This window comes from Lactuca serriola, chromosome 5 (genome assembly GCF_051521515.1).
Source record: "Lactuca serriola cultivar US96UC23 chromosome 5, Lser_US96UC23_V15, whole genome shotgun sequence".
NCBI lineage: Eukaryota > Viridiplantae > Streptophyta > Magnoliopsida > Asterales > Asteraceae > Lactuca > Lactuca serriola.
In genome coordinates this window covers 133,056,809-133,084,051 of record NC_136412.1, presented here as the reverse complement: position 1 = coordinate 133,084,051, position 27,243 = coordinate 133,056,809, and the positions used below count along the sequence as shown (strand labels likewise).

General features: G+C 37.1%; 1 protein-coding gene across 1 annotated transcript; it reads right to left on the bottom strand.

The window, feature by feature from the left end:
* Positions 1 to 24,071: 24,071 nt before the first annotated feature.
* On the bottom strand, positions 24,072 to 26,164 carry LOC145051235 (putative serine/threonine-protein kinase PBL25). The gene is made up of 2 exons (XM_078999335.1): positions 25,091 to 26,164; positions 24,072 to 24,721 (listed from the first exon to the last, which is right to left on the bottom strand). Exons 1-2 carry the CDS (start codon positions 25,991 to 25,993, stop codon positions 24,125 to 24,127), a joined length of 1,500 nt encoding a protein of 499 aa, XP_078855461.1. The 5' UTR covers positions 25,994 to 26,164; the 3' UTR covers positions 24,072 to 24,124.
* Positions 26,165 to 27,243: the final 1,079 nt, after the last annotated feature.

Genomic DNA, 27,243 nt, shown 5'->3' with positions numbered 1-27,243 from the left:
AGAAGTAATTCGCGAGATCATGCACCTCGAGATGTACAAATATAGTTTGTAAAGAATATGTAACTTCAAAGTTGAATATATAGAATTGTCTTGCCTTTCTAGGCTTACCACTTGTGCATACTCCTACAAAACATTCTTAGCATAAGCTGTGAGATCACCAAACAACCTCCTGACAAATTTATATTTATTCTCATTTAACACTTAAAGTAGTTATATGTCCTTAAAGAGAGACAAATACTTTATAAAATTGTATTTACCTTTTACTGAATCGAGTCACAAACACTTGGTGTATCGTTCCATGGACTATAACATCCTAAATTTTGGGCTAGATTTTTTCATGTGTAAATTAGTAAAATAAAATAATTAAATCAAATATAAAAAGAAAATAAAACAAAATAATAACTTTAATAGAAACGTTGTAGATTTAAAATACAAATTTCAATTTACATTTTATTTAGACTTCAAGTGTTGAGAAGAATATAGATGAGAATCTATTTTTGCCTAAAAGTAAACGTGAATAATAATATTGACCTAGTCAATGACCAGTTAGTTAAAAAAAAAGTGTTATTAGGGTTAACGTATGAAAAGGATAAGTTTCATAAGAGGATTGTCAAATTTTATTAAATATGAGAACAATGAATGTCAAGGGAGATTTTTTCCACTTGTCAAAAGTTAGAGAGTAGTTAGTGGGTCTCACTAATACAAAATTGACTCGTGGTGACGGTATCTAAAAACAAGATGCTGACAGTTTTTATATTTTTTTGTCACTAAAGGTCCTAACTAATTTCAAGGATTATTTTTGTCACATTTAACACAAAATGTGTCGCCATTGCAAATCAAACCTCACACCATATAACCTTAGCAACGGTTTTACATAAGAATAGTGACAGGTATTGTCTCGATCGAAAATTATAGCAAAAATGTCATCATTTATAATACTTTTTATTTGATATGCATATTTACTTTATGACGGTTATTAAAGGAGAACCAAAGACATGTAAGGTGACGAATTTTACTTTTATGTGACTAAATCTTATATTCGAATTAGCTGCATGAAAAATATGTGTCGAAAAGGTAAGATATATAGTGACTGAAATTTATTTGACTTACAAAAGGCTTATTATGACGATTTAATATCTCTCTCTCTCTCTCTCTATATATATATATATATATATATATATATATATATATATATATATATATATATATATATATATATATATATATATATATACTATCTTATAAAAGAAATCTGACTGTTTCTAAAAATAGATTGAATATAATAATATTATTTTTTTAAGACGTTCAAATTATTAAGCTAATAGTACAAGTAGTCATCAATAAAATAATATTAAAATTTAACCTGTGTTTTGAATCCTTATATTTCTCAACAAATTCTATCTCCTTCCCTGAATTTCGGATAATTCAAAATTTGAAATCATCAGAAAATACATGTTGATTCATATATCTCTCCTACAGATGACTCTTTCTTAACAGGTTTTATTTTAAGCCTTACTTGTAATTGATTTCTTCATTTTTAACTTTTTGTATTTTTATCTTATAAATATATTGGGTGAAGGCTTTATTATATCAGGTTTGTTCCTAAAAATGTTTTTACTATGTTTCTTTAATGTGTTGGCTTTGCAGGTTCAAAGAACTCAACCAAGAGGGCCAGTTAGAACATTGTATTATCATTAGTTTGTATATTTTGACATCTTACTTTTGCAATAAAGAACGGTTAAACACAATATTTGATATGATTAAGGTAGTTTGTATATTTTTCATCTTGTTTAGTCTAAAAATGAAACATTTTTCATCATTGGTCCTTATACTATCAAGTTTCATCACATAGACTTCCTGATTACGGTGATTATTGTCCTTATTATAAGGTTCTATATAGATTTTGTTCAATATTTTAAGGTTTCGAGAACCTAAATCAATATGAATCCTTGAATTACATACCATCATTGAAAATGTTTTAATTTGTGACCAAACTTGGTTTAAAATCACAATGAACAAGTTGACACCTGAGTATTTTGGTCTTCTCAAAGGTCTATTTATCGACTTTTGAATCACAACACCTGATATTCTAAAGGTTTATTTTTATAAACTATTATTTATATATTTTAGCATTTTACTTAGTAGGACATTAAATTAATAAAAGAAATAAGGAAAACGGAAAAAAAAAAAAAAAAAAAAAAAGAGGACGATAAACAGTACAAGTGGTTTGGGTATGTATAAATGAAAGTAATAACCATTTAGGGGGTGTTTGGCAAAAAAGCTTATTGTTTATTAGTTTATTAGCTTATAAGTTAATAAGTAAGTGTAGGGTAACTTATGAAAAAAAAATGACGTATTAGAGGTTCCCCACCAGAATAAGTTATTTTAATCCAAACACTTTTTTAACTTATAGTGATGTGGAACCTAATAAGTTGTTTTAAAAAAAGCTTAGCCAAACACCCCCTTAATATGGTATGGTAATGCTCTTGAAAAATATATGTCATTTAATATTCATTTCTCGAAGTGAACGCAAAATGGTTTTAACTCTAAAGAGATCAAACTATTCGCCGCCCGCCGCTTTGCGTGGGTAGACGGCTAGTATATATATATATATATATATATATATATATATATATATATATATATATATATATATATATATATATATATGATCAGTTTCTTTCTGCAAACCAATATTTTCTAGGAACCACCCTTAAAATGCTAACTCCTTTATGTCATTTTTTTATACAAAAAAAAGTGACTTAATGCTGTAGGTTGAACTTATCTAACAACTTTCGAAAAAAATTATTCAAAAAATGTACATATAGCAAGAGTGCATATGTGCACCTTTTAGGAATACGTGCAATTTTACATTTTTGCACATATAGCAAGAGTGCATATGTGCACCTTTTAGGAATACGTGCAATTTTACATTTTTGCACATATGCACTCTTTTATATATGCATGATTTTTGAATAAATTTTTTTACATGACTTAATGCATTAAGTAGTTGTTTTTTAAATTATTGACTTAATGCATTAAGTAGTTGTTTTTTAAATTATCACAATATAGTTCCCATTTTAATAGTTCTTCGCGGGAAAATTAGTTCGGAAAAGATCTTAGCCACACACACGCGTGCGCGTGCACACACACACAAAATATATATATATATATATATATATATATATATATATATATTTGGTAATTTTAGTGTCACCAGAAATTTAAATGTAACTAAAATTAATACGAGTACCAGAAGAATTATTAATTATTTTTAATATAAATTAGGCATTGCGGGGTGCAAGTTTATATAAGACCAGTTTGATTTTAGAATGACAAGTGGCGAAGGTAAATATGACGACTTTGTCAATTTTGGATTATTGAATTCAAATTTTACTTAATGATCAAGTTATGGTAAAATGGCAGTTTCCACAGTTATCAAAACGACTGAATGATTTCAATTAAACATTAAATGTGTAAAATTAATTCAACTGTAATCCCCATTTTTCATATGCTATATACAAAGTTTATGTGGAAAGAAGAAGGATATGATTTATTAATAAGTTTTGGTTCTCTATTGTCACTGAAATTTCACAATTCTCTAATAATATTGCTTTCGTTTCTATACCTAGAATTGAAGGTTTCCTTGTAGATTATCATATATTTTGACTCTATGATACCTAGACATAGGGTTGAAATTTCAATTCAAAAAGTGATCTTACACCATCCACAAGCAATCTGGATTTCCATACCACCATTACCCTATTTTTCTGTGTACACTAGTTTATACTGGCTCTAACAAGAGAATGATATTTACTATTGGTGGTTATGGTTGAGTCAATTAGGGATATGAATTTTAGGTTCTACAAACTGTATAATTTTGAAGGGAATGACTTCAGGTGCTGGCAGAGGAAGATGGACTTTTTGATGACTATGTTGAAGGTGGAGTATGCACTGAGTAACCCCATGTTGGAGGTTATTGAAGATGAGAAATTAGAGTAACCCAGAAGGATGAGTTAGTGGGATAACTGTAACACCGTAAAATTTCAAACAAATTTTCACATTTTTAAAAATCATTTAATTCACAATATTATAAGACACATTGTTTCATATATTCAAACATAAGTCAAAAATCCCAAGATCATATCATATAAATAAAACTCCGCGTCTGTGTACTGATCATGACGGTGTTTTCCCGCGATCCTCACTAGTACCTGAAACACATAACACAAAATACTGTAAGCACGAGGCTTAATGAGTTCCCCAAAATACCACGCATAGCACATACTAGCCACTTGAGACTATAACTCTGTGGGCCCTTGGGCCCTAACTCTGTGGACCTTCTGGTCCTAACTCTGTGAACCTTCCGGTTCTAACTCTGATATACCCTGATATACACCCGGCATAAATAACATAGAAATAATGCAATGCAACACATCATATATAAAGCATACAGTAACTCTGTTACATAACTCTAATTACCACTCAAGGTAAAATACAATGAGAAGACTCACCTCGGATGTCTCGGAAATATCTCGCTCGTGTAACACTGATCTAGCCTCAGCCTACACATGAAAACGATCATCTCAATTAATAACGGCTCTCCAGGTTAGACTAAATCCTCACACATCCTTTAAGAAGGCTAAAAGGCCATTTTACCCTTCAAACAGTGCACAAGTCCAATTGTTAACCAAACCCTAATAGTCAACAAAAGTCAACGATCAACCCTTTGACCAGACTCGCCGAGTGCATAATTATGACTCGGCGAGTTCATTCATGAACTCAAGTCCTCAAAATCCCCATTGACTCACCGAGTTACTTCCCCAACTCAGCGAGTCACCAACTGTGCGATTCATGGGGAAAAACTATCCTACTCACCGAGTCTGTTCTTGGACTCGGCAAGTTCATGCCATGCTCAAACTCAAATGACCTCCTGAGGTCAGATTCGTTCTTCTAACCCATAGATCTGGCCTCCTTAATCAATATAAACACGTAAATTTGGATCTTGATTCCCATGCAAGGACCTAATGGCTCTATTTGAAGAAATGGCCTCAATATACCACCATAAGCTCATAACTCCCAATGACGCCCAAAAAGATCAAGGAGTTAAGGTCTCTGGACCTCTTTGGATCCAGATCCAAATTATAAACACAACAAGGGACCAATTGATCTTCAATTCATACTCTAAAGGGGCTAGAAACTCTAATTCTCAAAGATTAACACCAAAGCTGAAGAAGGATCGAATATATACCAAAGCTGAAGAAGGATCAACTATATACCTCAATATGAAGTCCTTAGGCTCTGAAATCCATAGAATATCACCCTCTTCAGTTCCCTCTTGCCTTGGTCACCTTCTTCTTGCAAAAACACCCACACAAAGATAAAAAATGACCTCTTCTTCCTCACAAACGCTCTAGATCTCTTAGGGTTTCACTTAGGGGTCTGGTAGCCGCAAATGGTGGCTATAAGCCCCTTTAAATAGATCCCAAACCCTGGGAATTAGGGCTTCATTAAACAACACGGACTCGCCGAGTCCACTAGTCGACTTGCCGAGTTCGGTCATTAACCCGTATAGAATTCGCGATCCTACTCGGCGAGTTTAAGCGTCAACTCGCCGAGTCCCTCCAAAATCTCCAAAATAAATGAATAATAATGTACCTGGAAATCCGGATGTTACAATAACCATTACTATTTATGCATATTCTTTATTTCATATCTACCAAACTATCAAAAGGTCAAAGGATTTAAAGGACACCCTTGAATCAAAATACATTGTTGAAGATGCTTCTAGCAAAAAGTTTCTAGTTAGCAATTTTTATAATTATAAGTTGATTGGTTCAAGGTTTGTCATGAAACAATACAATGAAATCCTTTGAAGCTTTGGTCAATTCAAACTTCACAACATAATAATGGATGAATCTATTGTTATGTCAAGTGTATGTAATTCTTTATATGATATCTAGCAAACCATCGAAAGTGCGAAGGAATTATGGGATACCATTGAATCAAAATACATCATTGAAGATTATTCTAGCAAAAAGTTTATGGTAAGTGATCTTAATAATTATTAGATGATTGATTCAAGGTCTATCATAGACTTGGTTCAATTCAAACTTCTTAACACAAACATGGATGCATCCATTGTTGTGTCAAATGTGATTGACAAATTACGGCCACCTTGGAAAGATTTCAACCATAACCTAAAACATCAAAATGAGGAATTATCATATATTCAATTTGGTATTCATTGTCACATTAAAGAGTTTCTTTAGGCACAACAAAATGATAAAAATAAAGGGAAATTTGAATATGGACAACCATATGTTAATATAGTTGCAATAAACTCCAGTTATAGGACACAACAAGAAACGTAAGCAAGATGTTCCCAATAAATCCAACAAAAAGAAAAAGGAGTTTGTGTGTTGGTGATGCAACAAGGTGGAACATTGTAAGTGAGAGTGTCGTGAGAAACTAAGCAACAATGGTTCTGGAGGATGTGGAAGTGAAAATAGATCTAAGAACCAAGTTAAACGAGTTAGTTCTTGACTAACTTAGATATATCTTTCTAGATTTATGTTTCACTAATTCTTGAATCCTTCTATGTACATGATGATGATGATTGTTCGTAGTGGATTGACTCTGGGGCAACAAGACATGTTTCCAAGGATAAACGATGGTTTGAAACATTAACACCATTTGATAATGGTTCCCTGCTCAAAATGGGAGATACGTCGAGTATACCAAATTTATAATGTGGGATTTGTTAGTCTTGTTACTTTTGAAAATTTTGTCACACTTTTTGATGTTTTGTTTTTCCTAAGATTCGAAAGAATCTTGTAAGGTGATGTTGTTTGAATTAAGATGGTTATAAACAAGTTTATGAATCAGATAGGGATATCCTATCTTTATGTGACATGATTGTTGGTTTTGAATATTTGAATAATAGAATGTTACATGTAAATTTTATTTACAAGTTTTAATGTGTTACATAATTGTTCTTTTATGTCACCATCTTCGTCTAAAATATATGATTATATGATTTAGCGTGTTGGATTGGATCATCTCAATTTTTGAAGGATGCATGGTTTTCAAAGGATGGATTGATTCCATCCTTTGATATAAACACAGAAAAGTGTAAAACATGAATGCTTACAAAAGTTAAAAAAACAACCTCTTCCTAATGTTAATAAAAACTCAGCTATTTTAGAACTTGTGCACAATGACTTTTGTTATTTCCTCTCCACTCCTTCTTTGGTTAATAAAAAGTTTTTTGTCACATTTATTGATGATTGCATTTGGTTTTGCTATGTATACTTGATACATGCTAAAAAGAAGCTTTGGAGAAGTTTAAAATATACAAAACCAAAGTGGAATTGCAATTGGGTAATTCAGTTAAATGTCTGAGAACTAATAGGGGCGGGTAATATATGGATCCTCACTATTTTCAATCAATTATTATCATCAATGAAACCAAAAAACTATACACACCTCAACAAAACAGATTATTCAAACACAAAAATAGAGTTCTAAAAGATATGGTAAAGTCAATGTTTTCTTACTTAGGATCGAGTGAGGGGATTTCGGAGAGGCCATGTTAACAGTCTGCTATTTATTAAATAGGGTTCCAAATAAAAGGAACCAAATACCCCCCATACGAACTTTGGCTCAAGAAAAAAGCGAGTTTGAGCTATTTTCAGGTTTAGGGTTGTTAGACTGCTGTAAAAACTACTTGAACCCAAAAGTAAAACTTTTAGTGAACACGGAATTGATTGTATATTTATTGGATATATGGAAAATTTCAATGCACGTAGGTTCTATGTAATAAAATCTGGTGATTCGGTTCCAATTAACTCCGTTATCGAGTCATGAGATGCAATTTTTGATGACATAGATTTTCATTGGTACAATGGCTAAAGGATTTGACTTTTAGTACCAATGAAGTAAAAAATCCAGAAAGTTTAGATGGTGTTGATGTACCAAAACACATAGATTCGTAAAAGGAAAAGTGGCCGAATTGCCAATAATTTCGATTCTGGTTTCCAACTATATTTAGTGAACAATTCAAGGGATTAAATTGATCTTCAACACTCTTATGGTTTTAGCATTGAAGATTATCCAAATATTTTTCAAGCGGCCATAGAGTCTCAAGATGTTGTGTTTTGGATGGAAGCAATTGATGATGAGATGTCGCTAATTCTTGAGAATAAGACCTGGGTGTTATAAAATTTGCATCCATGTTCTAAACCACTTGGTTGAAAATGGATTTTCAAAAGGAGAATGAATGTTGATGTGACAACTCATAAGTTAAAATCTTGGTTAGTCATTCAAGGGTATAAACAAAAACCCGATGACGAATATTTTGACATATATGCTTCGGTACCACATGTTTCCACTATTAGATTACTGATTGTCTTGGCGAGCATTCACAATTTGGTTATTCATCAAATGTATGTTAAAACAGTCTTTTTAAATGGTGATCTTGATAGAAAAGTTTATATGAAAAGACTGGAAGGTTTTGTTATGCCCATTAATGACCACAAGATGTCTAAACTTTCCAAATCTTTGTATGGGCTAAAACAAGTGCCCAAACAATGGCACCAAAAGTTGATAAGGTCATTTTGCTTTGTGTTTTTACCTTAAACCAACGTGACAAATGTGTTTATAATATATTTGATGTTGCCAGTGGTGCATGATTGATCATTTGCTTCTATGTAGATGACATGGTGATTTTTGGGACTAATCAAAATCAGTAGATGAAACTAAGAAATTATTGGCATTTAAGTTTTCCATGAAGACATGGGAGAGGATGATGTAATCCTTGTAATGAGCATTAAACAGTTAACAAAGGTATTATATCAAAAGTCATTATTTTGAGAAAACTCTAAAAATATTTAATTTTAGTGATTGTTCTCTCGTGAGCACTTGTATAGATCATAGAGTAAAAAAGATTACAAATTTGTTGCTTTAGTTACTACTAGAAAAGAAACTAAATGTATATAGAATTTGATTTATGAGATTTTATTAAGAATGAAGCTGATTACACTTATTTCTATTCACCATGATAATGTCACCACTTTAGCTAAGGCATATAATCAGGTTTATATTGGAAAGTCTGGACATCTAGGGCTCCCACCGGAACCATAGATACTCGCTACCCATTTGTCATCTCTTAACTCAGAACTCAAAATAATTTGGAATTAAGAACATCATACTCGGATACCTCGGTACACCATCACAGAATTTCATGATGTTATGCCTCAACCACTGATCTCATACTCACGACATCATACTCAAATACTGCATTACTCATTCAGAATCTCACAACCGATCTTCCTTTCGCATCACTTGTAACCTCCCTCACGTACAACTCTGCCAGCCTCTTCGAAGAAGAGCTCTCACTGATGGCAAGGAAATGAACGCTCTTCGTCAACCTGTCCACAATCACCCAAATTGCATCGACACCCCTAGCAGTCCTCGGAAATTTGGTGATAAAATCCATGGTAATGTGTTCCTACTTCCACCCGGGAATCTCTAACGGCTGCAACTTACCATGCGGATGCTGGTGCTCGGCCTTAACCTTGCGACAGGTCAAGCACCTCTCTATGAACCATGCGACATCTCTCTTTATATAGGGCCACCAATACTCCTTCTTCAAGTCCAAATACATCTTAGTAGCCCCGGGATGGATCGAGAACCTCGATCGATGCACCTCCTCCATCAAAATGGTACACGTGCCTCCCACAAACGGTACCCAAATCCGACCCTGAAATGTCATGAGCCCTCGGCTATCGGTAACGAACTCCGATACCTACCCGATAACCCGCTCTCTCTTACGGTTTTCTGGCCTCACGACCTCAGCCTGGGCCCCACGAATGGTGTCCAACACTGGTGTCGTCACTGTCAATCTCAGGCAAACGTCTCATATCGGGGCGCCCTACGCCCTACGGCTCAGGGCATCGGCTACAACATTAGCTTTGCCCGGTGGTACATAATCTCGCAGTCGTAATCCTTTACCACATCCAACCATCTCCTCTGGTGCATATTCAGGTTGGGCCGATCCATCAGGTACCTCAAGTTCTTGTGGTCTGTGTATATGGTACACCGAACCCCATATAGATAGTGACGCCAGATCTTGAGGGCGAACACCACCGCCCCCAACTCCAGATCATGGGTGGGATACCTCGACTCATGAGGTTTTAGCTGCCTTGATGCATATGCTATCACATGCCCCCTCTGCATAAGCACTGCTCCCAACCCTGATATCGACATGTCACAATACACCACGAAGTGCTCCATCCCCTCTGGAAGGGCTAATATCGGGGCTTCGCATAGACTTCGACGAAGTGTCTCGAAGGAGGTCTGTTGCTCTGGGCCCCAAGAAAAAGCAACACCCTTCTAGGTCAACTTGGTGAGTGGCACGAAGATTTTGAAGAAATCCCTAATAAATTTTCGATAATAACCAGCCAACCCTAGGAAACTCCTGATCTCGGTAGGTGACCTCGGCACCTCCCAACTCATCACTGCCTCAATCTTGGTCGGATCGACCAAGATCCATTTCTGGTTAACGAGGTGCCTTAGGAACTAGACCTCTCGTAACCAGAAATCACACTTGGAGAATTTGGCATAAAGCTTCTCCAATCTCAAAACTCCGAGAATCTCTCTCAAATGCTCCTCATGCTGCTCTCTGGATTTCGAATACACCAATATGTCGTCGATGAACACAATTACCGAGCGATCCAAGATCGGCCTGCACACCCTATTCATGAGATCCATGAACACCGTCGGAGCATTGGTGAGCCCAAAAGGCATCACCACGAACTCATAATGCCCGTAACGAGTCTTGAACGCTGTCTTCTGGATATCCTCATCTCGTACCCTCACCTGATGATATCCATACCTCAAATCGATCTTGGAGAACCAAGATGCTCCCTGTAACTGATCGAACAAATCGTCGGTCTTCGGCAACGGGTAACGGTTCTTGTCTGTCAACTTGTTCAACTCCCGGTAATCAATGCACATCCGGTGTGAACCATCTTTTTTCTTGACAAAAAGGATAGGCGCTCCCCACGGCGAGCTGCTCGGCCAAATAAACCCCTTCCCTAGCAGTTCCTGAAGCTACGAGGATAACTTCTGCATCTTTGGAGGCGCAAGGCGATAGGGCGCCTTGGCGATAGGCGCAGCCCCCGGAGTCAAATCGATACAGAACTCTACCTGCCTCTCGGGAGGCACACCCAGCAACTCCTCCAAGAAAACATCCGGGAACTCGCGCACTATCGGTACCTCATCGACTGACCTCAGTCTCTCTGAATCAACTCTCATATCTATCACGTAAGCCACAAACCCACTACAACCCTGCTGTAGACTCTGCCTCGCTCTAGTAGCCGAAAAAGACGCTGAACCGGTACGGGTACCCTCACCGTACACCGTAAGAACTCCCCCACTAGGGTCTCGTATGGTCACCAACTGTCGCTTGCAGTCAATAACCGCTCTGAATCTGCTCAACCAATCCATGCCCACGAGCCAATGATCCATGATTCCTTATGTTAGCCTAACAGACGTCCCCCATCGCAATCGGGACCAAATCGATAGGGAACGCAACGCCGAAGATCTCGAGTACACAACCTCGAATCACCTCAGAGGCATACACTGCTCTCTCATCCGCTATGGAAACTCTCAGAGGTCGACTCAACGCCTCTCGACTAATATTGATGTGCTGACTAAAGGCTAAAGATACAAAAGACCGCTGATAGGGAACTTGTTTGAAGTTGGTTTGGTCATATGGGTTTGATTCAAAACAATTTGCTCGAAATGTTCATCAAACTCGATGAGTTGTTAATGTAACTCGATGAGTTTGTTGTTCACAATGCCTAGTTTTGCGTAAAAATTTTATTTTTAACTTCTTTTGGTGTTGGTTTGTCTCCTATGTTGTTTGTTTGTGTAGAAAAAGATGAGGAGAGTTGGAAGAGGCCATCAAGTTCCTAGGGACCAAGAGGATTTTCGTTGGTACAGCTTTCCACAAGTTGTCTCTCAAAAGAATTTAGCAGAATGGAGGAGCAAATTAGAAATTTTGAAAAAGAAGGAGTTCTATATTGCTAATGAAGTAAGTTGGAGTTGGCTAGAGTAGGTGGGATTAATGGAGGTTATAAACCCATACTTGAAAAAGGTGTTTATGAATAATGAGCTGAGGGTCACATGTATTACTTGGAGGAAGTTGTTTCAAATTCAAGAGCTGGTTTACAAAGAGATGTGCCTGGAGTTTATGCCACTATTCAGTTTTGGGGTGGTGATGATCCCCTTGATACACACATCTTTACTTTCTATTTGGGAGGAGCATATAGGGAGTGTAGTGTTGCTATGTTTGCATGGAGGATGGGTCTCTACAATAGGTCAGAGGCCATGACGGAAGCTTTTGGTACATTTCTAGAACATTATCATAGGGAGTTTTTGGATGGGTTTAATGGAGCAAACTGGTGGACTACAATTGCCAATGGAGTTCATATTCCATCAGCGACACAAGAAGGTGACATCTGGTCACCAATCCACCGGCTACTTCACCGATTCATTGCATGCTCCATCAATATGAAGAAAGACGATGACAAGGTTCCAAATTTTGATTTATTTTTCTTGTGGAGCATCATCACGCCCAACAAATTTTGTAATATACCAACTGTGACATCCCCAAAATTACGGCCAGAAAAGACTGATTTTCATTTATGCTTTTAAAATAATTTCAGAGTAAATCCTTTTCATTTGAAAGAGTTGTGGAATTTGTTCCCAAAACAAAACATGATAAAACAATATTTATCAAAGCATTTCATCAAGAGATGCATTGTCATTATAATCAAAACTCGGGATGTCATGTTCCGATACAGACCATAAAGCATAAACGATAAACATTACAAGTCATTTAACAAATATATACATATACAGACTTGTAAACAAAACAACAAGATGATCCATCCATCTTACGCCCTTGCGCCACTTCCTGTAATACAAATAAAACTGAGTGGGTCAGGCTTGGGAGCCTGGTGAGCATATAGGGTTTTCAACCCACAATAAATGAATTATATTTAATTTCACCAACCAACACTATCCCGATTACCCGTTCCCGTTATCCTCACTTTACGTCCCTAAAACAACATCTATCTCAAGGGACCTAATCTAGGATTTTCATCGGGATGGACATTACTGCTAAGGGGTTTCCTCAACAATAAATATCCTAAAGGCAAACATGAGGGGGATAGAGTACACCGGTGAAAACATCGTTCACAACACCTACAGGTATGAATCTGCTAGCGTTCCACAGGACTGTCTAGAAAGAGTCCGTGGTCGTTATCCATACTCCGTTGAATAACTAGATCAACAACAACAACAACATCGAGGCCTCTCATCTGTTTATTACACACCAACTATCTACCCATGTTCTACCCAACATATTAGTAGATAAAAATATATATTTTCATACATAGTTTAAAACCTGTATAGCATTCTCATTCAATATATATTCCACATAACAAATGAGGCATACCCACATAACACGTATTTCATAGAAACAAATCGGATCTATGAGATAGGATAAAGTGAATATACATTCACTCATATAACAACAAAATACACACATAACAAGTATATCGTATAAAATACTTCATAGTTATGCTTTAGAAGAAAGTAACTACACACTCACACATATAAACCACAATTTACTTAATACGCTCAAACCATACTTGTATTATTATCTTGTTTATGAAAAGTAGTATACTCACTTGATCAGAAGATGATCGGACAGCACTACGACTTGCAGAAGTAGTAATCCTCAGCAGATCTGGAAGATCTCCACAAAAATCGAACTTCTCGCGGGCAGAGCTTCGACTCGGGAACCACACTTCTCGGGATCTTCGGGATCTCAGGACTTGCCTCGGGGCTCGAGAATAATACCGGGGCTTCGGGGTATTTCTGGCACGCAAAACGATGCAAAACGGGAGAGAGAAGAGAGAAAATTGGCAATTGGGTCGGCTGCCCTCGCATCCTATTTATAGGAGGCTGGAGCCTCGGAGTACGCTGGGCGTACACCTGTACGCGGGGCGTACAGGCCTCCAAAATCGTCACTGTATGCGTCATCCGAAGTGTTGACACTCTTCGGAGTACGCGGGGCGTACTTCGGATCGGACTGCTGACTCCCCTTCGGATAATGCCGGATTTAAAGATTAATTTAAATACAAAATAATTAATAAACTTCGGAAATTCATATCTTCTTCATACGAACTCCGTTTTCGACGTTCTTTATATCCACGCGTAGGTGAAACTACGCTCTACGACTTTCGTTTAGACTCCGTCGGCTAATTTTGAGTTTATTTTTTATTATTTATTTTTAATAGGCCGCGACAGAAAAACTTCGTTATAAATTCATAACTTCTTCGTTTGACGTCCGTTCTCGCCCAACTTTTTATCTCTTCGATACCAACAACGAGACCTTCGATCCTCGTTTAGATTGCTTCGGCTAAAAATCGCTCGATTTCAAATCGAGTATTTCAGGCTGCATACCGCTAAGTCGAAACTTCGATAAATCATAACTTCCTCATACAAAGTCAGATTTGGGCGTTCTATATATATTCGGAAACCTCGTTTCAACTACTACAACATTATTCAAAGATATCAAATTTATCTTACACTTGAATTTTGACGCTTATTTTTATTCTTAATTAATCAAACCACATAATTAAGCAATTAAGCACAAAAACACATAATACTCAAATAATACACTTCTATTATTTCAAAACGGGTTACAAAGGTTAACCTAGACTATTACATTGCTAAAAATGGCAAGCCCGGAAACACAGGCGTTACAATTCTCTTCACCTTAGAATGATTCCGTCCCCGGAATCACACATCAACAAACAAATGCGGATAGCGACCCATCATGTCACTCTCCGTCTCCCAGGTGAGATTCGGCCCATTCGTGTGTTTCCATCGGACAAGCACTAATCCAACCATCTTGCGTCGCAATTTCTTAGTCTTTCGGTCAACAATTGCCTCTGGTTCTTCAATCAACCTTTTGTTCTCATCGATTCTCAACTCCGAAAGTGGAATCATGTCGGGAATTTCTCCCGTGAACTTCCTCAAATAACACACATGAAAAGTGTTATGAATTCCATTCAGTTCTTCTGGTAGTTAGAGCTTGTAAGCTTGGTTCCTAATCCTCTGAAGAACTTTAAAAGGTCCAATAAACCTTGGACTCAACTTTCCCCTTTTACCAAATCTTATAAGTCCCTTCCACGGCGAGACTTTAAGCAAAACCGAATCTCCAACCTCAAAAGTTATCGGTCTTCGCTTTTTGTCAGCATAGCTCTTTTGACGATCTTGAGCTGCTAACATTCTTTCCCTAATTATTTTCAACTTTTCAGCAGTTTGATGAACCATCTCCGGTCCCATAAACTGCTTTTCCCCAGCCTCAAGCCAACAAGATGGCGTACGACACTTTTGTCCATACAAAGCTTGGTAAGGTGCCATCTTAATGCTCGAGTGGAAACTATTATTATAGGAAAATTCTACCAAAGGTAAATGTTCATCCCAATTACCTAGGAATTCCAGAGTACATGCTCTCAGCATATCTTCAAGCGTTTGTATTGTTCGTTCGCTCTGACCATCAGTCTGCGGATGGTAAGCTGTACTTAAACACAACTTGGTACCCAATTCCTCTTGTAGACTTTTCCAAAACCTCGAGGTGAAACGGCTATCACGATCCGATACAATTGTTAACGGAACACCGTGAAGCCTCACAATTTCTTTTACATAAGAATTCGCAAGCTTTTCCATAGACCATTTCTCCTTGGCTGCTATGAAATGCGCACTCTTAGTGAATCGATCAACGACCACCCAAATCATGTCGTGACCATTCTTTGTTCTGGGCAGTTTAGTGACAAAATCCATAGCAATGTCTTCCCACTTACCCATAGGCACAGGCAGAGGTTCTAAACTCCCGTACGGTTTCTGATGTTGTGTCTTGACTCTCGCGCAAGTCACACACTCAGCCACATACTTTGCAACATCAAGCTTCATCGTCGGCCACCAGTAGTAGGGTTTTAGGTCCCTATACATTTTAGTGCTACCAGGATGAATCGAGTACATGGTTTTGTGAGCTTCTTCCATCAGAAGATCTCTGACTCCTCCTGTCTTAGGTATCCAAATCCGATCTTGGAACACCTTCAGTCCATGTCTGTTTACACCGAACACCAACGTTTTGCCCAAACGTTCTTCCTTTCGGTCGTTCTTCTCAGAAGCTTCGCTCTGAGCTTTCTTTATACTTTCCAAAATAGTCGAGACAACTTCAATTCTCAACGCTCTTGGCCTTTTCCTTTCAAGATTGACTTTCCGACTGAGAGCATTAGCAACAACATTAGCCTTATCGGGGTGGTAAAGTATCTCACAGTCGTAGTCTTTAAGTAATTCTAGCCAGCGTCGTTGCCTCATATTCAATTCCTTCTGATTAAAGAGATATTGGAGACTCTTATGATCAGTGAAAAGTTTGCACTTCGTGCCATAGAGGTAATGCCTCCATATTTTTAGAGCGAAAACTACCGCTGCCAACTCCAAATCATGAGTCGGGTAGTTCTTTTCATGCTCCTTCAGCTCTCGAGACGCATATGCTATCACCTTTTCTCTTTGGGTCAAAATACAACCCAATCCAACCCCAGACGCATCGCTATAAACAGCGAAGTCTTCGACTCCATCGGGTAGAGAAAGTATCGGTGCCTCGCATAGCTTCTTCTTTAGCTTCTCGAATGCTTCTTTATGCTTCTCACTCCAAGCATAAGTAGCTCCTTTGTGGGTCAAAGCTGTTAATGGAGTAGCAATCAAAGAAAAACCTTGGATAAACCTTCGGTAATATCCGGCTAATCCCAAAAAGCTTCGAATCTCCGTGGGACTTTTCGGTTGTTCCCACTTCATCACAGCTTCGATCTTCGCTGGATCAACCATTATCCCTTCTTGGTTGACCACGTGACCCAAGAATTGGACTTCACGAATCCAAAAATCACATTTGGAGAACTTCGCTTACAGCTTCTCCTTCTTCAAGACTTCTAACACTTCTCGCAAGTGTCTGTCATGCTCCTCTTGGCTTTTTGAGTAAATCAGAATGTCATCTATGAACACGATCACAGATTTATCTAGGAACGGATTACAAACCCTGTTCATTAAATCCATGAATGCTGATGGAGCATTGGTCAGTCCAAACGACATAAACAAGAACTCATAGTGTCCATATCGCGTCCTGAATGTAGTCTTCTCTATATCCTGCTCCCTTACTTTCAACTGGTGATATCCTGACCTAAGATCGATCTTCGAGAAATAGCTCGAACCTTGCAATTGATCAAACAGGTCATCAATCCTCGGCAACGAATATCTATTCTTTATTGTTGCCTTGTTCAGCTCTCTATAATCAATGCACATTCTCATACTTCCATCTTTCTTCTTCACAAATAACATCGGAGCTCCCCAGGGTGATGAACTAGGTCTAATGAAACCTTTGTCCAATAACTCTTGAAGTTGCATCATTAGCTCCTTCATCTCTGTCGGTGCTAATCAATAAGGTGCTTTTGCTATCGGCGTTGTCCCTGGCAACAAGTCAATACGGAATTCCACTTACCGATCAGGCGGCAATCCAGGAAGATCTTCGGGAAAGACTTCCGGATAATCACACACAACTGGAATATTCTACATCACCTTCTTTTCCTTCTTAGCATCGATCACGAATGCTAAATATGATGTACACCCCTTGGTCAAACATTTTCTGGCTTTCATTAGAGAAATGATTCCAGAATTTACTCTACGTTTATCTCCATACACCATAAACGAATCTTTTCCAGGCGGGTTTACTTTCACTATCTTCTTCTTGCACAAAATCTCAGCATCGTTGGCGCTAAGCCAATCCATTCCCAATACGATGTCGAAACCATTAAGTTCGATAGGCAATAATTCCTCGTGGAACTTATTCCCATTCAGATCAATTAAGATGTTTTTCATTCGATGGCTAACAGGTATAAACTTGCCACTAGCAACTTCGACTAATAAGGCATTATCTAGTCTATCAACAGGAAAAGCTAGTTTTCTACCAAATTCATGCGATATAAAGGAGTAGTTGGCTCCAGAATCAAATAAAATTTGGGCAGGCAAATTGTTAACGAGAAAGGTACCTGAAGCGACATCAGCTTCATCTTTAGCAGCTTCCAGTGTCATCTGGAATGCTCTCGCCTTTGGCTTTGGTGGAATGTTGGGTCTAGCTGCCTCCTTCTTCTTCGGGCAGTCCCTCGACATGTGTCCCTCCTCACCACAACCATAGCAAACTTTCTTAGTGAGGGTACATTCATTGGCATAATGCCCTGGCTTTCCACATTTGTAGCACGTAGTCGCTACCTCACATTTTCCATGATGCTTCTTCTTACATTTGTCGCACCACTTGGCTTCGCCTCCACCTCCCCTCGAACCAGACTTCGAGAACTTGTTTTTCTTGTTGGACCCTGAAGTTCCATCGAACTTCCTCTTTTCACCAACATCTATCCTTTCCAGACCCTTTTCCTTCTGCTGGGCCTCCACATTCTTAGCTGCACGAACAGCCGTTTTCAGAGTAGTTGCCATCTTGACTGTCGGACCAAAGTCGGCAGGCAGTCCATTATCAAACCTCTCAATCTTGGAGAGTTCCGTTGGCACTAGGTACGGAAATAACTTCATTTTCTCAGTGAATGCAGTAGCATAATCATCTATGCTCATTTTCCCCTTCTTTAAGTTTTGGAACTCGTTGTTCAGATCAATCAGATCTATCTCTGAACAATATTGCACCCTTAGTTGTTCCAAGAACTCCTCCCATGACATTTTCAGGGCTTCTCCTCGTGGCAAAGTATCTGCCAACAACTTCCACCAACTCAAGACTCCAGTCTTCAGTTTTCTAACCGTAAAGACGGTCTTCTGTTTGTTGCTACAGTCGCAACTTTCAAATACCATCTCCATTTCGGAGATCCAATCCATTATCTCAACAGGCTTTGGGCTTCCAGAAAGACTTGGCGGCTTGGCGCCCAAGAAGTTCTTGTACATTCGCCCATCCTTGTTGTTTCTCCTTTCCGGATCGTTCCTTCGTTCCCCTTGAGTCCCAACTTGACTCATCATGCGACTATTGTTCCCTTCCTCCGATTGCTCGGGAATCAATTCGGGTTCCTCAAAAGGTATGATAGGTTCATCCCTATTATCCAACATCCGTTGCATCTCATCCCTTTGTTCGGCTAACATAGCCCGAATCATGGCTTGCACCCCAACCATTGTTATTGGTTCTGGTGCTGCTGCTACAACAGGTATTTGCTCAATCACTGGCGGTTGATTCCTGTTTTCATCCGCGTTTCCAACGCCACTCCTTGTTCTCACCATTTTTGATCTACACACCGAATAAGGTGAAATTAGATCCTCATTCACGATAGATATTCAAATCATCCTTATTACTCCGAAACGTTTACATGCTAGTTCTAATAACGTAGGCATACGCTTAGAATCCTACACACATAAGGTTTCAAGATCCGGTCGGCAACAGACCGTAGATCCGAACAAATAATATCATATATGGCAACATATAACATTTAGCACATAAAAGCATTTTAGGCAACTTTCCTAAAATAAACTAGTGCTCGTGTCTAAAATCCAACAGACACACATCTCAAAATTCCACTTAGCATTCTAAGTTTAAGTCTAGAAATCCTACAAATTCCTAGTTTGCTTAAACTAATGCTCTGATACCAACTGTGACATCCCCAAAATTACGGCCAGAAAAGACCGATTTTCATTTATGCTTTTAAAATAATTTCAGAGTAAATCCTTTTGATTTGAAAGAGTTGCGGAATTTGTTCCCAAAACAAAACATGATAAAACAATATTTATCAAGGCATTTCATCAAGAGATGCATTGTCATTATAATCAAAACTCGGGATGTCATGTTCCGATACATACCATAAAGCATAAACGATAAACATTACAAGTCATTTAACAAATATATATATATATATATATATATATATATATATATATATATATATATATACATATATATATATATATATATATATATATATATATATATATACAGACTTGTAAACAAAACAACAAGATGATCCATCCATCTTACGCCCTTGCGCCACTTCCTGTAATACAAATAAAACTGAGTGGGTCAGGCTTGGGAGCCTGGTGAGCATATAGGGTTTTCAACCCACAATAAATGAATTATATTTAATTTCACCAACCAACACTATCCCGATTACCCATTCCCGTTATCCTCACTTTACGTCCCTAAAACAACATCTATCTCAAGGGACCTAATCTAGGATTTTCATTGGGACGGACATTACTGCTAAGGGGTTTCCTCAACAATAAATATCCTAAAGGCAACCATGAGGGGGATAGAGTACACCAGTGAACACATCGTTCACAACACCTACAGGTTATGAACCTGCTAGCATTCCACAGGACTGTCTAGAAAGAGTCTGTGGTCGTTATCCATACTCCGCTGAATAACTAGATCAACAACAACAACAACATCGAGGCCTCTCATCTGTTTATTACACACCAACTATCTACCCATGTTCTACCCAACATATTAGTAGATAAAAATATATATTTTCATACATAGTTTAAAACTTGTATAGCATTCTCATTCAATATATATTCCACATAACAGATGAGGCATACCCATATAACACGTATTTCATAGAAACAAATCAGATCTATGAGATAGGATAAAGTGAATATACATTCACTCATATAACAACAAAATATACACATAACAAGTATATCGTATAAAATACTTCATAGTTATGCTTTAGAAGAAAGTAACTACACACTCACACATATAAACCACAATTTACTTAATACACTCAAACCATACTTGTATTATTATCGTGTTTATGAAAAGTAGTATACACTCACTTGATCAGAAGATGATCGGACAGCACTACGACTTGCAGAAGTAGTAATCCTCAGCAGATCTGGAAGATCTTCACAAAAATCGAACTTCTCGCAGGCAGAGCTTCGACTCGGGAACCGCACTTCTCGGGATCTTCGGGATCTCGGGACTTGCCTCGGGGCTCGAGAATAATACCGGGGCTTCGGGGTATTTCTGGCACGCAAAACGATGCAAAACGGGAGAGAGAAGAGAGAAAATTGGCAATTGGGTCGGCTGCTCTCGCATCCTATTTATAAGAGGCTGGAGCCTCGGAGTACGCGGGGCGTACAGGCCTCCGAAATCGTCACTGCATGCGTCATCCGAAGTGTCGACACTCTTCGGAGTATGCGGGGCGTACACGAGTACGCGGAGCGTACTTCGGATCGGACTGCTGACTCCCCTTCGGATAATGCTGGATTTAAAGATTTAATTTAAATACAAAATAATTAATAAACTTCGGAAATTCATATCTTCTTCATACGAACTCCGTTTTCGACGTTCTTTATATCCACGCGTAGGTGAGACTATGCTCTACGACTTTTGTTTAGACTCCGTCGGCTAATTTTGACTTTATTTTTATTATTTATTTTTAATAGGCCGCGACAGAAAAACTTCGTTATAAATTCATAACTTCTTCGTTTGACGTCCGTTCTCGCCCAACTTTTTATCGCTTCGATACCAACAACGAGACCTTCGATCCTCGTTTAGATTGCTTCGGCTAAAAATCGCTCGATCTCAAATCGAGTATTTCAGGCTGTATACCGCTAAGTCGAAACTTCAATAAATCATAACTTCCTCATACGAAGTCAGATTTGGGCGTTCTATATATATTCGGAAACCTCGTTTCAACTACTACAACATTATTCAAAGATATCAAGTTTATCTTACACTTGAATTTTGATGCTTATTTTCATTCTTAATTAATCAAACCACATAATTAAGCAATTAAGCACAAAAACACATAATACTCAAATAATACACTTCTATTATTTCAAAACGGGTTACAAAGGTTAACCTAGACTATTACATTGCTAAAAATGGCAAGCCCGGAAACACAGGCGTTACAAACGTGCCGATTCTCATCCTACATATCCGTATATTCCATGTTGGAAGGATCTTTGGAGAAAGAGAGGCAAGGAGGAGCTGGAGGAATGGAGCTAGAGGACAAGAAGATGACGACTAATTATCCCTTTCATTTTATTTGTGTTTAAGTGTTTGAGACAATTTTTATTTGTTATGTGTGTTTTGGTTTGTTTATTTTTTTAAAAATTTCTAGTAAGTAGGATAATTTAGGAACTTTAATTTTAATGGTTGTTTTTACTTATTTTATGAAGGTTTTTTTTTTTTTATTATTTTTTTTTATTATTTTTTTATTTTTTATCTTTGCAGAATTTAGGTTGAGAATATATCGAATAGTTAAAGCGTGAGAGGATAAAATGAGGGTTCGAATCGTTAACGAGAAGATTCGAAGACTTTGTGCAATATTATTGAGTCCGATGATTATAGTTGATAACAGGAGTCATGTTACTGAAGTTTTAAAAGGTGTATTACATTAATACCCTCTTTGACCAAGAAATTAGAACTGAAGCAGAAAGAAGAAGAAATCATGAGATGAACCATAAAATCGTCGTGGTCAAAACCTAAGCTCGACGAGTTCCTGAGGATAAATGCAATTTCTGTACGAGTTCAAGTTCAACACGATGAGTTTTTCCACTACAACTCGACGTGTTGTTGCTCAGTCAATTTTTTTTTTTCCGAGTCATCGATTTGATCCTAGTCAAGGCAGACATTGTCCATATTTCTGAAGTCATTCCAAGTCATTTACAAGAAGCTTTTTCCAGTTGTGTTACAAGCTGTCAACCACATGAGATGTTTGACACCCAAGGTAAGGATGAGCTGTTCCCATGCCAAAGTCAATTGAAGAAGGAGCTATTGAGAAGAAATATCAACAGTGCCACTTCTATCCTAGGGGAGTCTGTTCCAATTCTCTCTTTTTACTTTTATGTACTTTAATTATGCATAGCATGCAATGGAGACATTGCATGAAATAAGTGTAAGGTAAGGGGTTGATTACATTAGTTACATTAGAATCCTAAGCGTAAAATTTTAAAATTCTTTTTGCATAAAAACTGCTAGGGTTAATTCAGAAAATTATGGTAAAGCAATTAGGATTCCATGCTCGTATTGTGTTTGATGATTATTTGAGGATCTAAATGTGTAGTTGAGGCAATATACATTATAGTGCATTTGTGGCCTCCTTTATTCTAGTGAAATAATGGGAAAAAAACACAACCTTGCTTAATTTGAGATACACAACATGTTTAGCATCGTGTACTTGAAATGTATCAAAGAAAGCTTAAGTAGTCATTACATATAAGACTAATGCATTTAATTAATAAATGATGAAGTTAAAACCCCTTGCGTAAGAATATGTTTTTCTAGGTTTTTAGATTTGAGTGAAAAAAAGTGTGTTTGAAAAAAAAAAGTTGAAAAGAAAAAAAGAGTGTTGGGTGCAAACGAGATTTTGCTTATTATATTCTACTCACATATAAGGAAATTACTACTATTCATCATTTTATTGTTCAAATATGACAAGATACAAAAGTTGAAGGGGGTGAAAATTATCGTTCAACTTTGAGGGGTAAAAGTGACATTGTACAAAGTATACAGCTAGAAAGTGTCATTCTACAAAGTAAGGGGTGGAAAATGCCTTTCTACAAAATAATAGTGAGGAAGTTGCCAATGTATGAAAGTTTAGAGACCAAATCTATCAACATAAGAAACTTTTTTAGCTTAAATATGAAAAAAAAAATCTGGCTAAAATATGAAAGAAGAAATTTTTATGGTCAAATTATGAAAACATAAAATTATACTATTCATTATGAGCTCGCTTATATCATGATATCATAGTTATACAATCTTAATTCTACTCAACATATATGCCAATATACATTAAATATGAAAAATGGCTTATATCATGTACTACAAAAAAGATAATATAGTAATTTTATCTAAAATTCACAGAATTGTGAATCGTTTATTTTTTAGAAACGAATCAAAATTAAAATCAAAACACAACCAAATCAAAAGAGCAGATGAATGACGATAAAAATATTGAAATCACATTTTGTCATTTGTTAATGAACAAAAATTTCAGAAGCAAATAGGGCATTTGATCAGCCCATTCTCGTTACAGTTCATGCAGCTGTTTGGCAACCGTCTGCCACCAGAATTCATCTTCTTGCTACCGCTACAATTAGGACACACCAGAAACAAATTCCCAGCACATCCTTTGCATGGCCCTTCCAATTTTTTTATTGGTATTCCAGCGAGGAGGGGCCGGAATTTCCCTTGCTCATGCAACTGTAAAACCTCATCAGCTCCTCCGATGTAACTGCCTTTGATAAACAGCCTTGGCAGTGCCACTTTCTTGCCCATAATCCGCCATAGTTCATCTCTGAAATCCACGTGCATCGATACATCTCTTTCTTGGTATAAAACCTTAAAACCATTGAGAATAAGTCGAAGACTCGAGCAATCTTGGAATGTCTTTGGGATGGTTTTGACCGTGGTTGTGTACAGAATAATCAAATTGCTTCCCCCGGGTGGACAGATTTTCTCATAATCCAGAAGGGGATTAACAACGACATTTTTTAATGACGCTTCTGGTTCTTGATATAATTCGTCTATGTTGTTCTGTAAAAATCTGATTTTCCTCTGTGCTTCTTGAGCTCTAACCTCGAATGCCTCCTGCACAAAAGCGATTCAGGTTTAAACAATTAAACAACCATGCAAAATTAATTATCTTTTATACTGCAAGTAAACATATCCACGCAAAAATTTCATTTTAGAAACTTTAATGGATCTTCGCAAAGGGATAGTCAACGAGGATCTTTGAAAATAATTTTGAATTTTTAAAAATACGTATATCATTCACGAAATTTAGGTCATAATTAGGCTGTATTATTTAGATTTCTGATATAATATATACAACCGTGAAAGAATATAATCTTTTGTTTCGGACAAATCTTTCTCTTTCTAGTTTTCTTCAAATCATACTGAAAAGAACATATTAAGATGATAAAAAAGTGAAAAGAAAGAAATAAAATATTAACAAACTTGATATTGGAGTGCCGTTTTAAGCTTGCTCACGACCGAAGGCATTAACGGACGATGAGTCCGATCTCTTTCCAAACATTGATATGCAAGTGATACGAACATATCAAAAGAATGTTGATCGAATTGTTGCCTTAGCCTAACATCGATAATTGTATGTAGTATTTGTTGTTTTTGACACTTCTTTACCAACATTGGTAGAATTCGGCGCTCATCCTTATATCTTAAATCAACACAATGCCTTGAGCATAAAACTTCAAATAGTACAACCCCGAAAGAGTAGACGTCCGATTCCTTTGTTAATAACCCTGTCTCTACATACATGGGGTCACAATAGCCAATAGTACCTTTGGCATCCGAGAAAATAAACGTGTGTTGTTGGTTAGCAGGGCCATATTTGGATAGACCAAAATCTGCAATTTTAGCATTCCAGTTTTCGTCTAATAAAATGTTGGCACTCTTAATATCACGGTGGAGGACTCTTTGTTGGGTATCTTTGTGATCATGAAGGTACTCCAAGCCACAAGCAGCCCCAAGGCATATCTTGAGACGTTGAATCCACTTGAGGTTGGGGTCACGTAGACAAAAATCAAGGCTTTTATTCGATGCATACTCGCACACGATGATCCTTTCTTCATTGTCATAACAAATGCCTAGGAGCGAGATAATATTTTCATGTTTATAACTGGATAGAAACATGACCTCTCTCCAAAACGAAGCATCTGCCTGATCTATCGAACGATCCAAGCGCTTGACAGCACCCTCGGTCTGACCCTTAGAGTGGTCGAATACTCCTTTATATACCTTGCCAAAACCACCTTGTGCAACAAAGTTGCGATCATTAAAGTTGTTGGTGGCATGCTTAATGATTTCAATTGGAATTCTGAGGTGCTCAAACTCTTTCATGATAAAAGAATTTGTGTTTGTGGTTGACTACAAATGTGAAAGAGAAGTGAAAATTAATTCCCTAGCAATTCTAATCGGATGGATTTAGAAAAGCTATAGATCAAGAAACAAGACTTAAGACCACGGAAGAATTGAAGTTGAAGTGTTAGGAATTAAGAGCGGATTGGCTTCTATTTTTGGTAAGCAAAGCTAGTAATGTATTTTAGAATATATAGAACGTTCTATATGTAAACGTTACATAATAGTCAACTATACGATATGGTTTATCTCCATACTACTCAGTTGCAGCTTGCCAGCGTGCCAAATGTGTATTATAAATCCAGCATGTGCTCTAACAACCTTAGGTTAGTTATTATATGGTGATTTATTTATGAAAATGTGTGTCTATCCGAATTCACAAGGGGTTTGTTGGTAAGTCCAAGGACCAACATCGATGAATCCGCCGTTGGTATAGATCTACATCTTTGCACTCTCTCTCTCAACCAAATATTATGAAATTAGCATATCCACTGACAATCATTGGTTAAGTAATAGCATGTACTTGCAAAAGTAGTAACAATAGTAAGAATTTTTGTTAATTAATATATATCTCTGCAATTATTTTTAAATTAACTATAACCCACTCGCATTAAATTGCGTAAGTCAAACAAATAGTTTTTTTATTTTTATTGGGACCACAAGAGGACTTTTTAAATAAAGTATGGCCAGAGGCTAGTACAATGTAGGGATGTTATTTGCGTCGGAACCGAACCGACCCGACCCAAATCCGAATAACCTGAAAACCGAATAAGGGTAATTGTATGAACCGGAAATTGAACCAATTAACCAATACGAGTTGGGTTTGGTTCGGGTATTAATCGATTCGCTTCGGGTATAGCAGGAATAACTTGTACAAGATGATTAACGATCTAATATAACAGAAAAAAATCGAATAAACCGTATAATGATTCTATAACCCGAATAATATAATAATAATGTACTTTTATACATCAACATAAAACATTCAAAGACTAACATAACACAATAACACATTGAAAGAATAACATTTACATAGTAGATTAACATAATGTGAATTAATTTATTACTTGAGTTTCTTGAATTGGAGCCCAATTTTCCATGACTAGACAAAGTAGGAATTTGTGAATCCTTAGACACAATAGGAAATGTCGATTTTAGAAAGTTTGAAACAGAGGAAGGATTGACAAAAATGATTTCGAGTTTGGAAATAGATGAGAAGATTGGTCGATTTT